The 22,671-nt window shown below is 55.2% G+C and overlaps 2 protein-coding genes across 10 annotated transcripts; one reads left to right on the top strand and one right to left on the bottom strand.

Moving 5' to 3' along the window:
- The first annotated feature begins 4,318 nt into the window (after positions 1-4,318).
- On the top strand, positions 4,319-16,804 carry FCER2 (Fc epsilon receptor II). Of its 6 annotated transcripts, none has more exons than XM_061422329.1 (11): positions 4,319-4,451; positions 6,030-6,146; positions 7,149-7,268; positions 7,493-7,546; positions 11,211-11,273; positions 11,737-11,799; positions 11,916-11,978; positions 12,107-12,196; positions 13,861-14,270; positions 14,368-14,492; positions 14,757-16,804. In XM_061422329.1, exons 2-11 carry the CDS (start codon positions 6,125-6,127, stop codon positions 14,893-14,895), a joined length of 1,149 nt encoding a protein of 382 aa, XP_061278313.1. In that variant the 5' UTR covers positions 4,319-4,451; positions 6,030-6,124; the 3' UTR covers positions 14,896-16,804. The 6 variants fall into 6 exon arrangements, with proteins under 6 accessions (XP_061278313.1, XP_061278316.1, XP_061278311.1 ...); XM_061422332.1 differs by having other exon boundaries at positions 4,322-4,451; positions 14,119-14,270; positions 14,386-14,492; XM_061422327.1 differs by lacking the exons at positions 4,319-4,451; positions 6,030-6,146 and adding an exon at positions 6,174-6,536.
- Positions 16,805-20,307: 3,503 nt separating this feature from the next.
- On the bottom strand, positions 20,308-22,596 carry TRAPPC5 (trafficking protein particle complex subunit 5). Of its 4 annotated transcripts, none has more exons than XM_061422336.1 (2): positions 22,512-22,596; positions 20,308-20,918 (listed from the first exon to the last, which is right to left on the bottom strand). In XM_061422336.1, the coding sequence occupies exon 2, from the start codon at positions 20,907-20,909 to the stop codon at positions 20,343-20,345; it is 567 nt and encodes a 188-aa protein (XP_061278320.1). In that variant the 5' UTR covers positions 20,910-20,918; positions 22,512-22,596; the 3' UTR covers positions 20,308-20,342. The 4 variants fall into 4 exon arrangements, with proteins under 4 accessions (XP_061278320.1, XP_061278321.1, XP_061278323.1 ...); XM_061422337.1 differs by having other exon boundaries at positions 22,518-22,577; XM_061422339.1 differs by having other exon boundaries at positions 22,422-22,513.
- Between the last annotated feature and the right edge of the window lie 75 nt (positions 22,597-22,671).

The raw sequence follows: 22,671 nt of genomic DNA, 5'->3' as shown, positions 1-22,671 counted from the left end.
GAGTTGTATAGATGCCTCTAGGCTGTGTCTGTGTGTCTGTGGTACATGTGTGGTTTTGTGTTGTGTGGTATCTGTGGTTGGATTGTGTTGTTTGTCACTGTGTGTGAGTCTTTGTGTTTTGTTTTCGTGTTGTGTCTTATGTGTGTGTGTTGTGTGAGTGTGTTTGGTTCATTTGGGTAGTGACTGTCTGTTTTGTTTTTGTGCTGTGTCTGTGTGTGTGTTGTGTGGGTGTTTGTGGTTCATTTGCGTAGTGGCTGTCGGTCTGTGGTGTGCCTGTGTGACTCTGCAAGTGATGTTGCAACACTTCATGCCTCTATGTGTCTCCATTGTTGGGGGCCCCTACACCCCACATCCCTCACCCCAGTGAGTCACTCAGGATCAACCCCAGTTCTTCAGAATTCCTACTTCCCCACAGCGCTGGGAGCCTGCCTGCAAGAGGCTATGACGAGACCTGTGGTCCTGCCAGGGAGGGGCTGATTGGTGTCCCTGGGCTTCCAGGAGTCCAGTGCCCTCCTCCGTAGGGAAAACTGAGACCTATGGGGTCTGTGTGTAAGTCACACAGCCAAGGTCAGGCGAGCCTGCAGGGCCCCTGGCCCCTCTCTGGGACCTGGGGCCTCTGGGAAAGGATGGTGTGGGTTTCCCCTGACTGTGAGAGCATCCACTCATGACTTTGAGGCGGCAAAGCCCTGGGGAGCAACTGGCAGCATGAAACATTTAGACAAAAGTCCAGCAGCAGGGTCTGCTTCTCCAGGGGTGGTCTCCTCCGATGCCCCCTCCCTTCCCCGCAGGTTTCTGAGTCCTCCGGTCTAAACCAGCTCTTCCTCCGCCTAGCCCGCACCCTGCTCTCCACCACCTGAAATTGTCCTGTGGATTGATGAATTTTAAACTTTGTTTTTGTGCTGCAGCAGGGATGAACCTTGGGGACCTTCCACTCAGTGAAGTGAGCCAGAGGCTAAAAGAAAAATACTGATTGATTCCACTTCTAGGAGGTCCCTAGAGTAGTCAGATCCATAGAGACAGGAAGTGGAGTGGTGGGGCCAGGGGCTGGGGGAGGGGAGTTCATGTGTAAGGGGGACAGAGTTTCAGTTTGGGAAGGTGAAAACATTCTGGGATGGATGGTGAGGATAGTTGCACCCCAGCAATGGACTTAATGCCACTGAAAATGATTAAATGGTACAATTTGTGTCAAATATATTTGTATGTGTAATATAAGCAATATAACATTTGTGTATATTGTATATACAGAATTAAAACTGAAAATCTTTGTTTTCCTCTCTCAAGAGAGCTGGGACTTAATCTTGTCTGCACTGTCGCACACAGTAGGTGCTCAGTGATTGTTGAATCAATGATTGTTGAATGAATGAAAGAGGTCAGAGTTTATCTGTCCACAGTGGATGGAGAGAGAGAGAGAGATGGGAGACAGGGAAATACGGAAAAGCCTGAAATCAGTACTTCTCCACTGGAAATCTGCTACGAAGCAGTAGTCCTCAACTGTGGGTGATTCTGTGCCCTTCAGGGGTCATCTGGAGAAGCCTGGACATTTTTGGAAAGGAGAGGGGAGGTGCTAAGCAAGTGGCGAGTGGAGGCCAGTGCGCATGCTCAGTCGCTAAGTCGTATCCGACTCTTAGCGACCCCATGGACTGTAGCCCGGCACGCTTCTCTGTCCATGGGATTTCCCAGGCAAGCATACTGGAGTGGGTTGCCATTTCCTCCTCCAGCGGATCTTCCCAACCCAGGGATCGAACCTGCGTCTCCTGCATTAGTAGGCAGATTCTTTAACACCGAGCCACCTGGGAAGGCCAGAGCAAAGACCAGGGACGTTGCTAAATACCGGATAATGCACAAGACCGCTCCCCCACGACGAGGAATCATCTGGGTCCAACGTCAACCAGTGCAGAGAATGCGAAACCCAGCTTTAAAGACACCTCGCCTGGAAGTCCTCCTGAAGTTGGCACGCCTACTTGCCCCCCCACCACACACTCACACACCCTTTGCTTGCCCCTCCTCACAACATCAGAAAAAAATGGACAGGTGGGGTGAGCCCTGAGCAGTTCCAGGAGGGGGTCCGGATCAAGGCCGCGAGGTTCCTGCTTTCATCACAGCTGCTTTGAGTGTCGTGCCCTGTCCCTGGTGCTGAGAGTCCTAGTGGGCGCCGCACCCAGGACCTGTTAGTGTTGGGGATGGGAGCCTCGTGGGGGACGAATCGGGGTCCAGGGGGTCCCTGTTGCGGCTGGGATCCCGCCTGAGAATTGTTTACAGTCATTGCCTAATCTCTGACCAGTTCCTACGGGAGTCCAGATTCAGGAGTGACTGGCAGCAGTGTAGGGATGCTGACCCTGAAAGAAGAACCGACACCGTCGGGTCACAGCCCACATCCGTGTGGTTTCCTGTTTATCCTCTAACGTCAGTGAGAGACGTGGGTTGTCACTGCCGAAGGGAAGAGGGAGCAGGGTCTGTGATACGGTCCCCCGCCCCCAGAGTCGGGGGCGGGGGGGTGCGTGCCCTTCAAACATCCTCTTGTCTAAATTGAGTTTTGGTGGGGACCCAGGACTGTAGTGAGCCCTCGAGCCCCAGTTAGAACACGGAGGACCAGTGGGCACCAGTAGAGATTGGGGCAAGGTGCATCCATCTGCAGAGCTGTCAGAAGCTGGGAAACTCCAGACTCCATCACTAGCCTCTACTCCAGCTGCAGCCTGTATCCAGGACTCCATCCTGAGGCCTAGCTACAGCCCAGCAGGACTTGTTCCCAAACTTTCTCCTCCTCTTCCGGTGTCCTCACTGCCCGCCTGTCCACCCAGACACTCTTGCCGAGACTGGTCATTTTCCATAGCATCTTCTGAGCACCCGTCCCCATCTTTTTCCTATCACCAAGACCATCTCATCTCAAACCTACCTGCTTCTCTCCATCTACATAACCACTGCCCCTGGCCACTTCCTCTGGTTCCTGGACCAGGTGACAGCCCCTACCATTGTCCCCATTGCCACCTGGCCCCCATGGACGTTCCCCAGGGTCCCCACTCCCCAGGCTTCCTGCCATCTCTGGCCACCCAGTGGCTCCCTGTGACCTCTCTCTGATGCCCAGCTGATAACTCTCTCCCCAACTTAAAGTGTTTCTCCTCTGTCACTTGGCAAACCATGCCAAGGGTTCAGGCCCCCACAGTTAGCCCGGATCAAGGTTGCAAGGGACACTTGGGGGCCCAGTATGAGCAGCCTCAGGCCACCAGGGTCATTCATTCAGTAGACAAGTGCTGAAGGCTACCCATCCCCAAGCCGGGGATACAATGACAGGTGAGCAAACACAGTGCTTGCTATCTTGCAGTCCGCCTTCCAGGGACATTCCAGCCAGCCCCTTCCTGCTTGGTGGACAGCCTGGCCTAGTCGTGGTTGGGAAGTGGAACACGGTGGGCACAGGTGGACATCTTTCTGAGAGGCAGAGCATCAGGCCTGGGGCGGGGAGACAGCCCAACCAGGAGTTCAGCACAAGACGTTTCCCCACTGAGAAGCCCTGGGTTAAGGATCAGGAGATACATTTCAGGGAGGAAGAGCAGGATGCATGCGGTGTCAGGAAGTTCCCTGTCAGTACAAAGCTAGGTGCATGGTGGGGAAGGCTGCAGACTCAGGACCCACACCACCTGGGTTCAAATCCTGGCTCTGCCATTTGTGAGCTGTGTGACCTTGGAAAGTTACTTACCCTCTCTGTGCTTCCCATCTTTCATCCGTAAGACAGCATTGGTAACAAAACGGTCTGCCTCATAAGGTTGTTGGTCAGGAATGTTACATTTGTTAATGCATAAGACACAGAGGACTGTGCCCAACATGGGTTGCTACTAAAATAAACCATATAACAAAACTCTCAGTATTTGACGGGAAGGTTATCACATTATCTCATGTATGTTTCTTTTTCATCCTTCCCTCCCTCCCTCCTTCCTTATTTTCCTCTCTCCTCCCTCCCTCTCTCTCCTTCTCTCCATCTCCTTGTCTCTCTTTCTCTCTCTCCCTCTCTCTCTCCATCCCTCTCTCTCTCCACCCCTCTCTCTCTCCATCCCCCTCTCTCTCCATTCCTCTCTCCATCTCTCTCTGTGTGTCTCTCTCCCTCTTCCCAGCATCATGATTTAGTCATTTTGGGGTTCAAATCCTGACTCTATCACTTAGCTCCTTTGGCACTCTGGGAAGGTGACTTAGTGCCTCAGAACTCAGTTTGTTCACCTGAGAGATGGAGCTCAACATAGCAGAGACCTGGCCAGGTGGCAGGGAGCTTCAGAGGAGGCCATGCGTGGACTGGGGTTATCCGGGTAGCAAGCCCATAATTAGGTCTGTGAAAATACAAGCAGTGGGTGAATCTAGTTTCAGGAGAAAGTACCTCTCTGGGTTTAAACTCCTCACCAAGCCCGTGGCTCCTGCCTCCATTGGCCCCAGCTGACCAAGAGGACAGCAACACATTCAAAACTCATGTGAGTGCACAACACATGTGATTGTGTGTCCGTGCCTCTGAGTCTGTGACTGTGTGTGTGTGTGTGTGTGTGTGATGGTTGTGGAAAGTGTAAAGGCTTCCTGGAAGAAACGACCTCTGGACTGAGTCTCAGGGGATGACCAGGAGGAGGACTGACTATGAAACGGATGGTGGGCAGGGGGGCAGGTGGGGATGGAATTGCCAGGTGTGTGCAGGGGCCAGGTTCAGGGAAGTGAAACCCAGTTGATTGGCATGACTGAGCAAGAAAGATGGGCTCGGCGCGTGTATGAGGGTCTGATCGTGCCGGACCCTGGGGAGCTATGAAGGCTGTAAGCAGGGGAAGGAGTCTTGTGTTAGAAAGGTGGGCTGGCACAGGACCCTGTCACGCCAGCCCTCGGCAGCACACACACACCAGGAGGTCATGTCTCCCTGGGGTGGAGCCAATAGGCTTTGAGGTCACTCACCTGGGTCACTCACCTGGGTTCATCAGTCCCGCCGCGGTGTGAGGCGGGCAGATTCCTTCCCCTCTGGGTCCCTCAGTTCACCTACTGTGCACCAGCACCTCCAATGTGCCTCCAGGGAAGCCAGTGCTGTCGCTCGCCCCCAGCTTACAGATGGGCAAACTGAGCCGTTTGTCTAGGGAGAAGCCAGGACTCAGCCTCAGGTCTGGTCAGCACGGGCTCAGGCATGTCCGGCCACAGGATGGTGACCCCTTTGGCTTCCTCCAGGATGGCGAAAGACCCAGTTTGAGCGACAGCCTGGCTGACCCCTTCTCCGTTTCTCTGAGACTCAGAGAGAGGAAGCAACTTGCCCATCGTCACCCAGCAAGGCAGGGCAGCTGGTGGACCCCAGGCTTCTCTGATGGCAAAGCCCATGCTCTTCAGCACCTAGTAGGTACTTTAGAGTCAAGAGACTTTTAAAAATGCCTTGGGCGTGTTGGAAGAGAAGGAAGCTGAGGCCTGAGTGACACAGTCTGCATTTCCCAGCAGGAATTGGCACAGAATGGATGCTTGATATAGATATTTAAGACCTGAAGACCCACTGTGTGCGGCTGTGCCACAAGCCTTAAGTCCACTGTTATCTCATTTGGTCCTACCCTGGCTCATGGGTTGCCCCATTTTACAGAGGGGAAAACTGAGGCTCAGAAAGATTGAGTCTTGGGCTGAGGTTGCACTGGCAGCAACAGTAACAATAGCTGATGGTATTTTCGGTGCTTGCTATGTCCCAAAGCACTTTACACATTCACCTAGAGCACCCTATGGAGTAGAATACCTTAATTTTGTCATGTGGTGGATGAGGAAATTGGTTTTGAGGTTAAGCCACTTGCCAAGATGACTCGGGTGCACACTGATGGAACACCTGCTCTGCGCCTTATGTGTGATGGACCCCTGGGTGCCCACCTCTGGCTTCAGGCTGCTCACCCTCCACTTCAGTTGCATCCCCCACTTAACTGCAGCATTGATTTCCAGTCATCGACTAAACAAAACCAGCCAATGGTCACTGCACTCAAGTCCCAGGTGCTGGCCTGTGTGAGTGACTAGAACCTGACATCTAACCCTCACCCCCTGTTAAAACCCAGATCCCAGCCAGAACGGCCGCCACTGTGCCCGTCAAGTGGGCTGCCTTGACAGGTAGTGAGCACCCCATCACTGGGAGAATCCAAGCAGCGCTGCCATGGAGGAAAGTTCCTGCTCAGGTGAGTGAACTCTCTGAAGCTGACCCTGGCCAAATCAAGAACTCTGACCTCCTATTTTCCACCCAGGAGAGGAGCGGGGCTCCAAGGTCCCTATTTGGAATGAAGAGTGATTTTTTAGCAAAAGCCCGGCAAGGGAAGGGAGGTGAGCCCTGACTGGGGTTCGTGGCACAGAGCCAGGCAGACAAAGGAAGTTTCAGGCCACTCCCTTCCCTGACTCAACACCCTCAAGACCAAAAAAAAAAAAAAAAAACCCAGCTCCAGCTGGGGCACGGGGGAGCCCGATAGACCAACAACCATATGAAGGGGACTCAGAACAAGTGGAATCCAACACAATGACTCCTCACAGCCGGGCTGAGGGGAGGGGACCCGGGCCTGCAATGGGGCAGCAAGGTAGAGTTCTGGGGGAGCCCGGAGGGGGTGAGGGAAGAGTTTGGATTTGGGGAAGAACTGAGACCCAGTGTCTGGTGTTTAGGGAATAGGTCTCAGGGTGAGGGCTGGGGATGGGGGTCCGGGGGGCCCAGGAAGGAGGACCCAGTCTTCCTGAGATGGTGTGGGGAGCCAGCATTGGGGGCAGACAGGTAGCTGAACCCATACAAGGGAGAAGGGGCATAGGTCGGCCAACTGAGGAGGGGGGTCTGTGGAGGACGGGGGATCTCAGCTCCTGGCCCCCAGACCCATCTCTCTGGACAGTGACATGGCGCCACGTCAGGCTTGCTGGCTGCTGGAGTGTGGGCAGAAGGAGCAGCCGTCTTTGGGCTGGACTGGCAGAGGAAGAGATTCAGAGATGCAGAGACGGACAAAGATGGGGGGTGGTGGCGATCGCTGACAGACATGAAAGCAGCATGTGGGTAAAATGTCCGGAGGAGGCTCGGGGTCCACTGAGGCCCTCTGCTCCACTGTGGGCTCTGGACGAGCTCCTAGGACTCTGGGTGATGGGACGTCCGGCCGAGCCGGAGCCTAGCCTCACCCTTCACTCCCTGTTGCTCCCCGTGTTCCTGGCAGAATTCACGAAATTTTCCAGAAGGCGGAGGCCGTGCTGCTCTAGGGGAACGCAGCTGGCCCTGCTGGCACTGGTGACGACGGCGCTATGGGCTGGGCTGCTGACTCTGCTTCTCTTGTGGCGTGAGGACACCCCTAACCCCTGAGACCCCCATCTCATGTTCCCTCCCTGACCCCCACTCTCCGATCCTGGGGAGCCCAATTTCCCTGATCTCCCACCTTGGGACACTTCCCACCCCAAACCTCCATCTCCAGCTGGCAGGTGGGGTGTGGATGGATGGGAACACCCGAAATACATCCTTTCTCTCCTCTCCTCTCCCTCATCCACCCCCTCTCCCATGCTCCAGACTGGGAAAACGCACGAAATCTAAAACAGCTGGAGGAGACCGCTGCCCTGAACGGTATGGAGGGGCTGAGTGGGGAGGCGCGGGGGAGCAGGGGGGCAGAAACCAGGCTCTTGTCTTGCTTCTGCCACTGACTAGTGTGGGATGACAGACAAAGTCTGGGCTCCAGGGTCTCTCCCAGGATCTAAGGGTCAGTCTATGCTCGCCCGAGGAGATGGGGTGGGGGATGAAAACCCAGAGACTCTTGGAGGGGAGGGTCTGAGCTGTGCCTAATGGAACTGATACCTACCTGCTCTGTACCTCAGCTTCCACACCTGTAAAACAGGCATCGTGTTAGTGCTAAGAGGCAGGAAAAAAAAAAAAAAAGACTTTTGAAGAGCTCAGAACTGAGTCCAGTGAGCTTTTGAGAAATGCCTGCTGCTTTTGCATCTCATTCTGGGTGGCGGAAGGGTACACAGGTTCACTGGACTCTTGCCTGCACTTTCCTGAGTACGGGCAGACCTCAGACATATCAAGGGCTTGGTTCCAGAATAAAGCCAATGTCACAATAAAGGAAGTCACAGGAATATTTTGGTTTCTCAGTATATATAGAAGTTATGATTACATGATACTGTGGTCTGTTAAATGTGTAATAACATTAGGTCTAAAAAAAAGTGTACATACCTTAATGTAAAAATACCTTCTTGCTAAAAAAATTGCTGATCATCATCTGAGCCTTCAACGAGTCGTAATGTTTTTTGCTGGTGGAAGGTTTTATTCTGAGATGGCAGCAATTTAGTCCTATCTTCAGTGAAAGTGTTAGTCACTCAGTCATGTCCAACTCTTTGCAACCCCATGGACTGTAGCCGGCCAAGCTCCTCTGTCTATGGAATTCTCCAGGTAAGAATACTGGAATGGGTTGCCATTCCCTTCTCCAGGGGATCTTCCCAACCCAGGGATTGAACCTGGGTCTCCTGCTTCTTCTGCATTGCAGACAGACTCTTTACCGTCTCTACTCTTCCCACCAGGGAAGCCCATCTTCAGGTTCCCCTTCTAATTCGAGTTCTCTCGCTGTTTCCATCGCATCTGTAGTGACTTCTTCCATTGAAGTCTTGAACCCTCTTTAGGGCTGGAATCAACTCCTCCCAAATTCCCACTAACGTTGATAGCTTGACTCTTCCTATGAATCACACTTGTTCTTCGTGTCGTTTGGAGTGGCGAATCCTTTCCAGGAGGTTTTCAGCGGACTTTGCCCAGATCCATCAGTGGAATCACTATCTGTGGCCGCTCGGTGTGCTTAGTCGCTCATTCATGTCTGACTCTTTGTGATCCCTTGGCCTGTAGCCCGCCAGGCTCCTCTGTCCATGGGGATGACCAGGCAAGAATACTGGAGTGGGTTACCATGCCCTCCTCCAGGGGATATTCCCAACCCTCAGGGATCGAACCTAGGTCTCCTGCAAGCGGAGGATTCTTAACCATCTGGGCCACCTAGTCTTACGAAATGGCAGCTCTAGTCTTAAGAAATGTATTTCTTAAAGAATAAGACTTGAAAGTCAAAATGCCTCCTTGATCTATAGGTCATGGCGTGGATGCTGGTTAGCAGGCATGAAAGCAACATGAATCTCCTTGTCTGTCTCCATCAGATTTCTTGCGTGGCTGGATACATTGCCAATGAGCAGTCATATTTTGAAAGGATCTTTCTTCTCTAAGCAGTAGGTCTCAACTGTGGGCTTAAAATACCCAGTAAAGCGTGTTGTAAACAGGTGTGCTGTCATCCAGGCTTTGCTCTTCCATTTATAGAACATGAGCTGAGTAGATTTAGCATAGTTCTTAACGGCCCCAGGATTTTCAGAATGTTAAATGAGTACTGGCTTCAACTGAAAGTCACCAGCTGCATTAGCCCCTAACAAGAGAGTCAACCTATCCTTGGATGCTTTAAAAAAAATTATTTATTTATTGGCTGCTCTGGGTCTTCATTGCTGCACGCAGGCTTTCTCTACTTGTGGAGAGTGGGGGCTTCTCTTGTCGTGGGGCTCAGGCTCTAAGGCATGCAAGCTCAGTGGCTGCAGTAGCTTTGTTGCTCTGAGGCATGTGGGATCTCCCTGGACCAGGGATTGGACTCATGTCCCCTGCATTGGCAGGCTGATTATTAACCACTGGACCACAGGGAAGTTCCATCCTCTGAAGCTTTGATGCCAGGCATTGACTTTTCCTTTCTAGCTATGAAAGATGGCATGTTCTTCCAATACAAGGCTATTTCATCTACAACAAAAATCTCTTGTTTAGTGTAGCCACCTTCATGAATTAGCTAGATCTTCTGGAGAACCAGCTGAAGCTTCTACACCAGCACTGGCTACTTTCTTCTTGCTCTTTCATGTTATGGGGGCGGCCTCTTTCCTTCAACCTCATGAACCAACTTCTGCAGGCTGAACACTTTTCTTCTGCAACTTCCTCACCTCTCTCAGCTGAGAGTTAGGGCCTTGCTCTAGAGAAGGCTTTGTTGTTGTTCAGTCACTAAGTCATGTCCAACTCTTTGCAACCTCATGGACTGCAGCACACCAGACTTCCCTGTTCTTCACTATTTCCCAGACTTTGTTCAAATTCAAGTCCATTGAGTTGGTGATGCCATCTCAACCATCTCATCCTCTGCCACCCCCTTCTCCTCTTGCCCTCAATCTTTTCCAGCATCAGGGTCTTTTACAATGAGTCGGCTGTTTGCATCAGGTGGCCAAAGTATTGGAGCTTCAGCTTCAGCATCAGTCCTTCCAATCAACTGGTTTGACCTCCTTGCAGTCCAAGGAACTCTCAAGTCTTTTCCAGCACCACAATTCAAAAGCATCAATTCTATGGCGCTCAGGCTTCTTTGGCTTTGACTTCATCAAATGTTGTGGCTGATTTGATCTTCTCTCCAGATCACGAAAACTTTCTCAGTATTAGCTATGAGGCTGTTTCACTTCCACATCATTTGTGTCTTTATTGGAGTAGCATTCTTAATTTCCTCCAAGAACATTTCCTTTGCATTCACCACTCAGCTAACTGTTCAGCACAAAAGGCTTAGCTTTTGGTCTGCTTCAGCCTTCCAGGTGCCTTCCTCACTAAACTTCATCATTCCTAGCTTTTACTTTAAAGTGAGTGACATGTGACTCTTCCTTTCACTTGAACACTTGGAGGCTGCTGTAGGGATATTCATTGACTTCATTTCAGTATTGTTGTGTCTCAGGGGATAGGGAGGCCCCAAAAGAGGGACAGAGATGGGGGAACCGCTGGTCAGTGAAGCAGTCAGAACACACAGAGCACTCATCAATTAAGTTCACCATAATGGGTGTGGTTCCTGGTACCCTAAAACCATTATCAGAGTGACACCAAAGATCACTGACCACAGACCATCATAACAGAGACAGCCAGAATGAAGAAGTTTGAAAAATTGCAAGAGTCACCAAAATGTGACACTGAAACAGGAAGGGAGCAAAAGAAGCTGGGAAAATGGCATTCACAGACTTTTTCTGTGGTCGCCACAGACCTTTGTCTTGTAAAACATGCGTTAGCTGCCAAGAGAAATAAAAGCAGATCTGCTTGTACTCGTGTCCTTGGAATTAAGAACAATTTTTAATTGCTTTTAAATTAAGCAACAGCTGCGGTCATCCAGATGATGTGTTGGGGGTCTGTGCACTTGGGATGGGGTGGGGGGTGATTCGCCAGCTTGCGCTCTTAGCTCAACAGGTCTTCTCTTCCCCTGCTCCAGTCTCTCAGGTGTCCAAAGACTTGGAAAGACAAAAGGGTGACCAGATGGCCCAGAAATCCCAGGGTGAGTGAGCTGAGCTTGGGGTCTAAGGAGGATGGATGAACATGTGGACACAGGGCTCCAGCCCTCCATGAGTTGCAAAATGGGCAGGTGACTCTAAAGACTCAGGCGAAGAGACCATGCTGGTGGCGGGGTTGGGGGGTGGAGAGTGGGAGAGGAGGTGTCAGGAAGGGACTACTAAGGGGTGAGTCTGAGAATTTGCTTACCACTGCCACCTCATGCGAAGAGTTGACCTATTGGAAAAGACTCTGATGCTGGGAGGGATTGGGGGCAGGAGGAGAAGGGGATGACAGAGGATGAGATGGCTGGATGGCATCACTGACTCGATGGACGTGAGTCTGAGTGAACTCCGGGAGTTGGTGATGGACAGGGAGGCCTGGCATGCTGCGATCCATGGGGTTGCAAAGAGTCCGACACGACTGAGCGACTGATCTGATCTGATCTGAGCCCCCTCCCCTGCAACCAGCTGCCCAGATGATGCAGGACATGGAACGAATCCAAACTGAACAGAAGAGAATGGAATCTCAGGGTGAGAGCTGGGGGCGGGGTGGGGTGTGGCCTTGGGTTCTAGAGCAAAGGCGGGGCTGTACAGCTCGGGGGCATCATCCCTGACACCAGTCCTGCCCCCGCCACCACCCCCATCAGAGTCTGAGCTCTCCTGGAACCTGGATGGTCTTCGAGCTGACCTGAGTGACCTGAAGTCCCGCGGTGAGCAGCTGGGGAGGAACAGGGGGTAGGGGGCAGGGAGGTATGCCTGGATCTGTGCTCCGCCCCTCCGCAAATTAAAAACAAACACCTTGACTCCTACCCCCCTACCCCTGACCCAACCACTCAAGGCTTGAATGAGATGCGTCAGGCTTTGGATTCACTGGGAAGACTCCAAGAGGAGGTGGGAAAGTTGTGGATCGAGCTACGCGCTGCCAACGGTGAGCATGCACCTCTGTGGCGGGTCGGGGGGGGGGGGGGGGGGGGGGCTTGTTGGCTCATGCAAGAGACCTTGGGTGCGACCTGTTCCAGCCTGCAGTAGAGGTGTGAGCATGACAGTGTGGATGGGTGTGTGCTCGTGTGTGTGTGGCTGGACCCACATGGGGACACCAGAGAAAACCCTTTCTGATTCCAGCAGCTCCCCTCCACTGACCTGGGTGGGGGGCTTCCAAGCTTTTTCCTCCTCCAGGTAAAGACATTGAGCATTCACCAAAAATGGGTTCTCTTTACTGATCTCACCTCTGCCCATCTCCACTCAGGAGAGGGTCGTGGGTAGGAGGCCCTCAGCCACAGCCCTCATGGAGGACTGTCTGACCCAGCCAGGGGGCAAAAGGGGGAGTAACCTCGCAGCAGTGCAGACCAGGGGAACCGTGGGGTCTTCCCAGGGGTGACAATGAGAGAGATGATGTTGGCAGTCCCGAGGGTCATAGGGGTGGTCCCAGCAAAGTGCAGAAAGTGTTCAATCACTGTGCCTGGAACCTGGGGTGGAAGCTGGGGGTTCCTGCCTGAAGACCCACCCCCTCGCCCCTCTGGGAAGCCCCTGCTGGGTCAGAGAAGAGGAAGGATCTCTGCTCTGTGTGGAGTCCTGTCCCCTGGGACCTGGGGTGGCTGTGGGAATCCCAGCAAGAAACCCCACCGTGCCCTTCCCCTACACCGGAACCTGGATCTCATTCGTTTTGACCCGACTCCCTCCCCCAAAATCTGGCCCCATGGCCTGGGTTCTGAGCCCAGCTCGGTGGCTGTCTCTCCATGATCATGTGACCCAGAGCCAGGGCATCATCCCCCAAAGTTATCTTGAAGGACCAGAGATGCCCTCGTCTGTTTTAACGCTGTCCCCCCCCACCCCCCGCCAGAGGGCTGACTTCTGGTTACAGTCCGATGTGTGGGAAGTCTCCCCAGGGCTCTTCAGAGTTTGGTGGACCCACGGCTCCTTAGAAGAATTCCACCCAAGCTATGGAGCCCTCCATAACTTCACTCTAAGAAAATCTCATTTAAATAAGCAGAGAGTCAGTCCAGTAAGAGTGGTTTTAACCTCCCAACTGGCAGGGCTGGTGGTGATGACTGGCTGAGAGTTTCCTTGGGGTTGGGGCAAGGAAAGAAAGACCACGGTGGTCCCTGATGGAGATCGTCAGGACCCAGCCCTCCAGTCTTTTCCTACCCCACCCCCACCACAGACTCCCCTGACCAACTAGAAGAAAATCATCTCAGTTTCCCAGAAAGTCACCAAGAGTGCTGGTTGGGGGGTGATGGCCATGATGGTGGCGAGGGCTACTGTGGGGGGCAGCTGTTGGTGGGGATGGTAGTGGGGAAAGTGATGCTGGCAGTCTTGGCCTCCTCGTGCCGTTGGCACTGGAGACAAAGATGTGGCTGGCTTGGCACTGGCTGTGGAGTTGGTGGTGGAGAGATGCTGCTGGCCATTGTGGGTACCTGTGGTGGGGGTGCTGGTGATCATGATGTTCCTGACAGTTGGTGGGGGGGTGTGTGCTGATGGTGGTGGTGGCTGAGGTGCCCCTGCCGTGGAGATGGTCTCACATGTACATCAACACGGGAGCTCCAGGGAAGAAGGAGACTTTCTGTTAGGCCCTGGGGTTGATCTGCTTTTCAGCCCAGCCCCCAGGAGAGATGCTGCCACCCACTTTGTCTGTGGTACCCACGGCACCCGCCATTGCGCTCTCCATGGTACCCAACACAGCATCCACCTTGGTACCCACGACAACAACATCCACTACAGCACCCACCATGGTGCCCAGCACCACAGCAACTACGACAGCACCCACCATGGTGCCCAGCACCACAGCAACTACGACAGCAACCACCATGGTGCCCACCACAGCTGCCCCCCTCAGCCTCTCCTCCACCCCAGGCTCTGTGTGCAACACGTGCCCCGAGGCATGGATCTATTTCCAAAAGAAGTGCTACTACTTCGGGGAGGGCGCCAAGAAATGGATCCAGGCCCGGTACGCCTGTGAAAATCTGCACGGGCGGCTGGTTAGCATCCACAGCCCAGAGGAGCAGGTGGGCCTGGGTTCTGCAGGGGAGGTGGCAGATTCCCACCCCGATCTCCTGTGGGGTAAGGGCGGGGGAACCCAGGCACGTCTCCCCAGCCCTCTAGCCCTATCCTCCTCCCCAGGACTTCCTGACCAAACGTGCCAACTGGAGGGGCTCCTGGATTGGCCTTCGGGACCTGGACATTGAAGGGGAGTTTATCTGGATGGACAACCAGCCCCTGGACTATAGGTGAAGATGGGGGGAATGTAGAGGAGGGGAGGGGAGCCTTTCTGTCTTGGGAGAGGAGGGTTTTGGGGGGTATGTGCCTTGGGGAGCTTCTGGATGGAACCCAAGGGAGATGGTCAGGGTTTGGATTCAGACTAGACTCGGGGGAGGGAGGGTGGTATCTCCAGGCTGCTGGGAGTTGTGATGGGAATCCAGTGATGGGGTGGGGAGGGCCCAGGGGACCCTTCCTCCTTCCTCATCCTCTCACCTGAAGGCTTTCTGCTCCAGCAACTGGCAGCCAGGGGAGCCCAACGATGCAGGCCAGGGTGAGAATTGCGTGATGATGCTGGGCTCTGGGAAGTGGAATGACGCCTTCTGTGGAAGCGAACTTCATGGCTGGGTGTGCGACCGGCTGGCCACGTGCTGAGCGTTGGCCTGCCACCTTGGCCCTGGGTGCCCCTGCCCACCCTCCGGCTGCACCCTTCTGCATCACTCCTCCACCTTGAACACAGGAACAGCCCAACCCACAGCAAGACCCTGAGGACCCCCAGCAAGCAGAAGCAGCAGGCTCATTCCCGTGTCCCCACCAACATCCCCGAGGGCCCGTCCCTTGCCTCTCAGCCCAGCGGGCCGTCACCACTGGCCTGCCCTCAAGTGCTCAGAGTTCCCAATCTGAGAATCCCCTGCCCTCCAATTTGGAGGCTAGAAGCCCCCTTCCCTTTGGGGCACAGCGCCTGGCAGCCCAGCCTTCCAGGGAGCAGCAGGGAACACCTGAAACCCCAGCGTGCTCCTCCATCCCCAGCTCACCCTCTCCTGATACAGACCCATATCCTGGCCCCAGAGGACAGAGACCTCAGCTCAGGCAGCCAATGCTCCCCTACCACCCACCTGCATCATGCCCTCTCCTCGGGGCCTTGCTGGCTCTGGTCTCCAGGTGTGGAACAGGGATGCTGGGAGTTGTAGAACTTGGTGCCCGGCGCCACCTCTGAGTACCAGGAACTGAAGTGGCATGGATAGTTCCCCTGTTTTTTTTTCCCTACTTCATTATAAGAAGCATTTACTAGGCAGGGCCTGAAGATGAAGACTCGGGTCTGATGGAGCAGAGAACACCCCTAGACGTCTACTCAGGAATATTGCAGGGCAAGGCAGGGGACTGCCGTGAACGTGGTTCTCAGTCCAGAATAGGGCCTAGTACACAGAAGGCTGGAGAAGCTCATGGGGGAGGTGGACAGGTCACCCGGAGGCCTTTTTGGGTCCTCAGCTGCCGGCCCCACCCCCATGCAGGGTCTAGGAGGCTGGGGTAGCACCAACCCCAGATTTGACATGGTCAGCCCCACACCTCTGGGGGGCCATGGAGGGAGGCAGACTAGGATCTTAGAATGCCCCTGGTTAAGCACCTCACCTGCCCACCCCGTTTCTCGTCTAGAAAAGGAAGAGCCAGACACGCTCATGTGATTCTCGGGCCCACTTGAGAAAGAGGAGAGACCCACAATGGGCCACCCAGAATCCTAAGAGTCAAGGGCCAGGCTAAGCCCCAGCCACACGTTTGGAGCCTATGGAGGGTTCCCTGGGGCCCAGAACAGGGTGGGGACAAAGCTGACCCCTTGAGTGACACATGGGCTAGAACCCCCACTCAGCTGTTCGCTCTCCCTGGCACCACCCCGAGATCTTTCTCTCCCCCAAACCCTTCCTCAGAACTCTGGGCCAGCGCACAGCTGCCTACCCAACCTCTCCTCATGGGAACTCAGGCTTCTGCCTCCAGGCTGCTCAGGTCGACAGGGCGTCACCCTCGCCACCTTTCTCTCACCAACTCCCTCCCAAACCCATCAGAAAGAGCCAAGGCCCCAGTCAAGCCACATTCAGAATCCCCTCACCTCTCACCCGCTCCTGCTTCAGCCTTGGTGCAGGCCCCCTCCTTGCTCACCCAGGTCTTCCTCTTCACTGCCTAAGACCCCCAGAAGTTTCCTTCCAGCTCAGGGAAAAAGCCGGAGTCCCACAGGCTTCTTTCTGATCGTGTGGACCCCTCCTGCAGGCTGTATCGCCCCAGGTTCTCCTCCGCCAGCATCCTCACTGCTCCTTCAACATTTAGGCTAACTCCCACCACAGGGCCTTTGCACATGCTCCTCCCACCTCCCTCCCATTTAAAAGGACACCTCCTGACTCCCCATCCCTTCTACCCCACTGTGTTTTTGTACCAAAGCCTCTTCTCCTTTCAGCAGGTTGTGTAAGTTACTGATCTGTTTCAGATTAGCAAGGGCCTTTGTTTTGTTCTCAGCTGTGTCCCCAGAGCCTGGCACAGAGTAGGCGCTCAATAAATATCGGTTGAATTAAATTGATATGCGACTTGCTCTCGGCACCTCCTTCAGGGGGCTGTGAAACAAAGGATGCTGCCTGCCTGCCTCACCAAGGATCGGTGCTGGGTTCATCGTCACTCCACTCCCCTCCATCTGGGGGCTTCAGTCCCGAGCATCCGAAGTCAGAGCCCGTGATGGGAGCCTGCAGGACTGTGGCTGCTAGTTCGTTCCCTGCATCCTTCCCTTGCCCTTAACAGGTACCTGGCCCAACAATCCTTCAGCTTGTCCCAAACCTTCTCCCTTTGTCCCGAGTCCCTACCTATCCTCTGCAGGGAGCAAAAGACCCTGGGCTCTCCTCTCCCAGCTCCCAAGCTCTCCAGCATCCTATGGGGACCAACTGTATCTCCTTCCCCCGTCCTATTTCCCTAGGGCAGGGGTCCCCAGCTTCTGAGATCTAATGGCTGATAATCTGAGGTGGAGCTGGTGTGATAATCATAAAGTGCACAGTAAATTTCATGTGCTTGAATCGTCGCCAAACTCCCCTCTCCCATCCCCCATTCATGGAAAAACTGTCTTCCACAAAACAGGTCTCTGGTGCCTAAAAGGCTGGGGACTGCTGCTCTAGGGCATCCTTCATTGCTGGGCTTCTGAATGGAGCTTGTCCCGCCACCCCCACCTCCTGCCCCTCGCTCCTGCAAGCTGGCTCCTGCCCCAGTGGGCCCAGAAGCCTCTCTCTCTAGGGTCCCTGAGGACCTCGGGTTGCTCAGCCTGAAGGTTATTCCTGCGGCTCCCTCTGAAATCCCGCTTCCCAGAGCCTCTGGCTCGCCATCCTCCAGGCACCGCCACTGCCTCCTCACCCCTGGTTCAGGCTGCCACCCCAGCTAGCCTTCTCCCAGCTGCCGGGGGCTGCCTCCCCTCCCCCCAACACCCCCGCCCCACTAGCCATTTCCTGATCATCTGTACGCTACACAGGGTTGTTGTTTCTCCTGTTGACACCCAGTACCTCCTTGGCAATGTGCTGAGCCTCATCTCTTGCTGGGGTGACTGAAGCTGCCCCCGACCAAGCCTGGCACCCCCATCCCACCCCCATCTCCCCATCTTGTAACCCCCTCCAGTCAGTGGAAAAGCTGCACCTGCTCTGCCCTTAAAACCCTTCTCATACGCCGTGAGGGGGACCCAAGCAAAAGTGTCTGAGATTCCCTCTCAAAACACACTTGTTCAGGTCTTGGGGCTGGGAGAGAGGGGAAGTGAAATTTTGAAGAAATTTCCCCCCCAAAAGTCCAGAAGGGCTTTCCTTGGGCGGGGGGGATGGGGGAGGAAGGAGTGATCAGGGACCAAGGGTGGTGGGCACAAGGGTGCAATTCACCTGAAGTGTACTCATCGACCTTTTTGAACCAGGAAGGTGTGTCCAGGCATGGCTCACATGTTCAGAAATTAACCGCAAGCTATTTTAAGCGCCCAGATGATTTTGCAGAGAGCCTGCCCATTTCCCCTTGAGAAGCAAGTTGCTAGGGCCAGGGTTCTCAAAATGGGTCCCCTCCCCGACACACCACCCCCTACCTCCGGAGTACCAGCAGTTCCTGGGAACTTGTTAGAGATGCAAATCCCCAGCTGGGGCCCAGATCTGCAGAACTGGAAACTCTGGGGAGTGGAGGGAGGGGGTGGCCACCCCAGTGTGCACGCAGGAATCCCCTGGGGACCTCACTAAAATGCAGACTCTGATGGTTAGTCTGGGGTGGGCCCGAGTGTCTGCATTTCCGACAGGCTCTCAAGATGTGATAGAGAAAAGGGGCTTCCCAGGTGGCTCAGTGCGTGAAGAATCCACCTGCAATGTAAGAGAGGTGGGTTTGATCCCTGGGCTGGGAAGATCCCCTGGAGGAGGGCATGGCAACCCATTCCAGTATTCTTGCCTGGAGAATCCCAGGAGGATTCTGGAGCCTGGTAGGGCTGCGGTCCATAAGGTCACAAAGAGTCAGACACAACTGAAGCGACTGAGCATGCACGCATCCAAACAGACAAAGCAGGTCATTAGATAGCTAATCCTGCTAGGGGATTGTAAGTAGAAAGATATGGGAGACCCCTGTAAATTAATGGTTACTCAAGAAAGCAGATTTGCTTAACCACAAAACTAACCAGGCTTGTGTAGCAACATAACCATGTAACAGAGGCTCGAGACTGACCCAAAACAATAAAACAATGGTGACATGAGCCCCACCTCCTGTCCAGAGAGCTCAGTAAGTTACCGATTCCTGGGACAAGCTCACTGCACACAAGAAGAACAATACTTTGCGGCCCTAGCTTGACCACATGGGGACAAGAAAGCTCCCCTGCCCACCCTGGAGAAGGAGCTGATGATAGAAGCATGACGTCTACCCAAGAAAGACAAAGGAGGTCTTCTCCCCCTCCGCACCCTTCCTTTGATTATAAAACTGCAGCTCAGTTAAATTCTCAGGGTGTGGCATTTCTCACCCACCTGCTTGTAAAGCCTTGCTAGTGTCTTGTTCTAATCAATCATTTCTTATTTATCACTGCCCCACTCACTGAATTCTGTTCTTTGCTGAGACATAAAGGACTATGGTACCGGAGTCCTTCAGAGCCCCCAAGATGACACCCAATTGGTTTCAAATGCTGATGCCAAGGCCCAGGACCACACTGGGAGTAGCAAGGGTCTAAAAACCAGTCGCGGGGAGGGGAGTTGACAACCAACTACCTTCTGCTTGTTTTCTAGATGCACAGCTACATCCGCTCCTCAACCTACTGCTGCCTACCCCTATGGGCGCAAAGTAACCGGGAGAGGCTAGGGGGTAGGGGGGCAACTGCTCACTCTCTGATCTTTTACATAAAGCAAAGCCAGCCCCTGTCTAAAGGAATCTCCCTCAGCCCGACCCCTGCCCGAACCCTAATAACCACCTCCCCACACCTCTTCTGCAGATGGATGGCCTCCAGCTGTGATTGGAGAAAGTACCAGCATTCCCCCCACACCCCAGCCAAACCAGCAGGGGGCTTCTCTTGTGGCTCAGCTGCTAAAGAACCTGCCTGCAATGAGGGAGACCTAGGTTGATCCCTGAGTTGGAAAGATCCCCTGGAGAAGGGAAAGCTTACCCACTCCAGTATTCTGGCCTGGAGAATTCCATGGACTGTGTAATCCATAGGGGTTACAAAGACTTTGACATGACTGAGCGACTTTCACTTTTGGAGCCAAATCAGCAGCTCCTTGGTTGGGCCTGGTTTCTCTGCCCTCTGCCCCACCCCGGCGTCCCACCCCACTTCCCCCAACCCCCAAGCTAGGTCAAATCTGCCCCCACCCCACTTCTCCATTGTATTAGGCCTCTGGCCACCCTCAGCAGTCTGAGGCAAGGCCCTGGGTCATGGTGGGGTTTGTTTTGTTTGGCAGGGCCCTGTGTGGCTTGCAGGGCCTTAGTTCCCCAACCACACTCTCAGCAGTGAAAGTGCTGAGTCCCAACCGCTGGATTGCCAGGGAAGTCCCCGGTCGAGGTGCTGAGGGGATCTCCGAGGCCCTCAAACAAGACACAAGACACACTTGGGAAGGGGGCTGTCTGCATCCTTTATCTTGAGGGGATCAGCGGCCCTCCAGGGCCCGGTCTCGGGCTATGACCGCCTCCTCGAACTTGATCATCAGCGTGGTGCCCTTGTGCCAGTGCGCCGTGACCTTGGCGGGGAAGCCGCTGTGCGTGAGCACCGCCTCCACGATGCCCGCGGTGAAGCTGGCACAGTTGAGCGTGCTGTTCTCTTTGGGCACGGAGATGTAGGTGTTGATGAGCGGCTCGCGCTCGATGATGTAGAAGGTGCGGGCGTCGTCGTTGGCCTGCTCCAGCTTGTCGGCCTCCTTGCCGAAGAGCGCCTTCCACACGGCGCCCTTGACGAAGAGCAGGGCGCCCAGCACCTTGGTTTCGCGCCGGGCACCCTTTTCGCGAGCCACCAGCGCATCGAGGATGCGGGCGCCCACCTGGCGACCCAGCGCGGCCAGGCGCGCCTGCAACTCCGCCACTGAGAAGACGCGGCTCTGGCAGTGCTGAACCAGCTCGGAGAAGAGCAGGGCAAAGGCGCTCAGGCTCACCTCGGTGCGTGGCCGGGCCAGCGCGCGTTCCAGCAGCGCCGACTTCCCGCGCGTGAAGCGCGCCTCCATGCCGCCGCCCTGCAGGGAGAAGAAACGTGGGTGTCAGAGGCGGGAAGGAGACCCCCTCCCAACCACCCCCCCGTGTGTATGCCATCGCTGATTTCCCACGTGGGAAGAGATGAGAAGAAAAGGAGAATCTACCCGCGTATAAAGCATACCTCCCTTATGAGGCTTATACACTTGTCCAGGAGAGGGCTTGGGAGGGAGGCAAGTGGAGGGCTTCCCTGGTGGCTCAGATGGTAAAGACTCTGCCTGCAATGTGGGAGACCTGAGCTCGATCCCTGAGGAGGGAAGATTCCCTAGAAAAAGGAATGGCAACCCACTCTAGTATTCTTGCCTGGAGAATCCCAAGGACAGAGGAGCCTGGCTGGCTACCATCCATGGGGTCGCAGAGTCACGACACGACTGAGCAAGTAACACTTCCATTCTCTGATAGAGAGGAGAGGTGGGAGGAGAGACACACGGAAGGAGGCACTCGAAACCACCCCAACCCGAGTTCCAGGTGATCTTTGTGCATTAAAAGCATCGCCCTGAACCCTTCAAGCCGGTGCCAGTAATGAGATGTGTGCATGGGGAGGGGACGAGGGTGAGGGGCCGTGAGAGGACACGCTCCAGCAGCAACAGCGCTGACTTCCCAGGGTGAAGTCAGAAGAGAGAAGAAAGGGGATGTGGCGAGACTCAGGGCCAGGAGGGTCTGGGGCCTTGGGGAACAAGGAAGGCACATGGAGCGAGCCAGGAGAGGATGCTGGCAACCCTTCTAAACCCGCAGCCTCGGGCACACCGAATTTGTCAGGCACGAAGCATGCCTCTTGGAGTGGACCCGCGTTGGTAAAAAGACGGGAGGGGCAGCCAGAGAAGGCGCTGAGAGCCCCACCTCCCCACCCTCGTGCTTTCCAGAAAACTAGCTGCACTGTGGGAAGCAAGACGGAGGGGGCGGACTATCGGACCCGGGGTGTTAGCGGAGCCAGGAGGGGGCGCCGTGATCCTCCCGCTCCAGAGCGAGAAGCCATCAGTGGCGGGAAAGACCCGGAAGTGGGGCTGTGGGGAGAAAATCCCTAGGGGATGCTGAGATAAACACACTGGATCTGCGACGAGAATGGCCGCGGATGGGGGATGTCAAGGGCCCGGAGTAACACACACACACACACCCACCCACCGTCAGGAGGGGAGCTGAGAGCCCCGACCCCCCACTACGCAGGGACGGGACCAGAGGCCGGAAGGGTCTGGGGAGGCTGAGACAGGGCCCCAGCTAGGGTCAATGTGGAGGATGAAAAGCGGACCGGAGGGAATTTTAGGAACTCCAGGACGTCCCTGCCCCGCTGCGCAGCCGCCTACATGGAGAGGGCCCAGCGCGCGACATGCGGGGTTGGTAAGCTAAGCCACGGAACGACCGGGATCCCGTGACCTCGGCGCGGGTGTGGACCAGACAACGGAACCGGGGAGGAGCCCACCCTCCTCGCGCCCCCACCCCCGGCGGATGGGACGAGGTGGGGGATGACCGGGGATTGCGAACACCGAGACCTTGGCCCAGGACCCAAAGACCCGCGGGCAGGGGTTCGGGAAATGGACTCGGCCCGGGCCGGGGAGGGGTCGCGGCGGGCGGGGTCTCACCCGAACCTGCGGCCGCCGATTTGGCCGAGCTGCTTTACGGCGTCGTAAAAGGGGGGGCGTGCGCAGGCGCAGCGACGGGCGTGTGGGCAGGGCGCGCGAGGCGATTCCGGAGAGCGGCCGCAGGGGGGCGCATGTGTCCGTGGAACCCGACTTAAGGGCG

Source organism: Bos javanicus, chromosome 7 (genome assembly GCF_032452875.1).
Source record: "Bos javanicus breed banteng chromosome 7, ARS-OSU_banteng_1.0, whole genome shotgun sequence".
NCBI lineage: Eukaryota > Metazoa > Chordata > Mammalia > Artiodactyla > Bovidae > Bos > Bos javanicus.
This window is presented reverse-complemented; position numbering and strand designations above follow the sequence as displayed.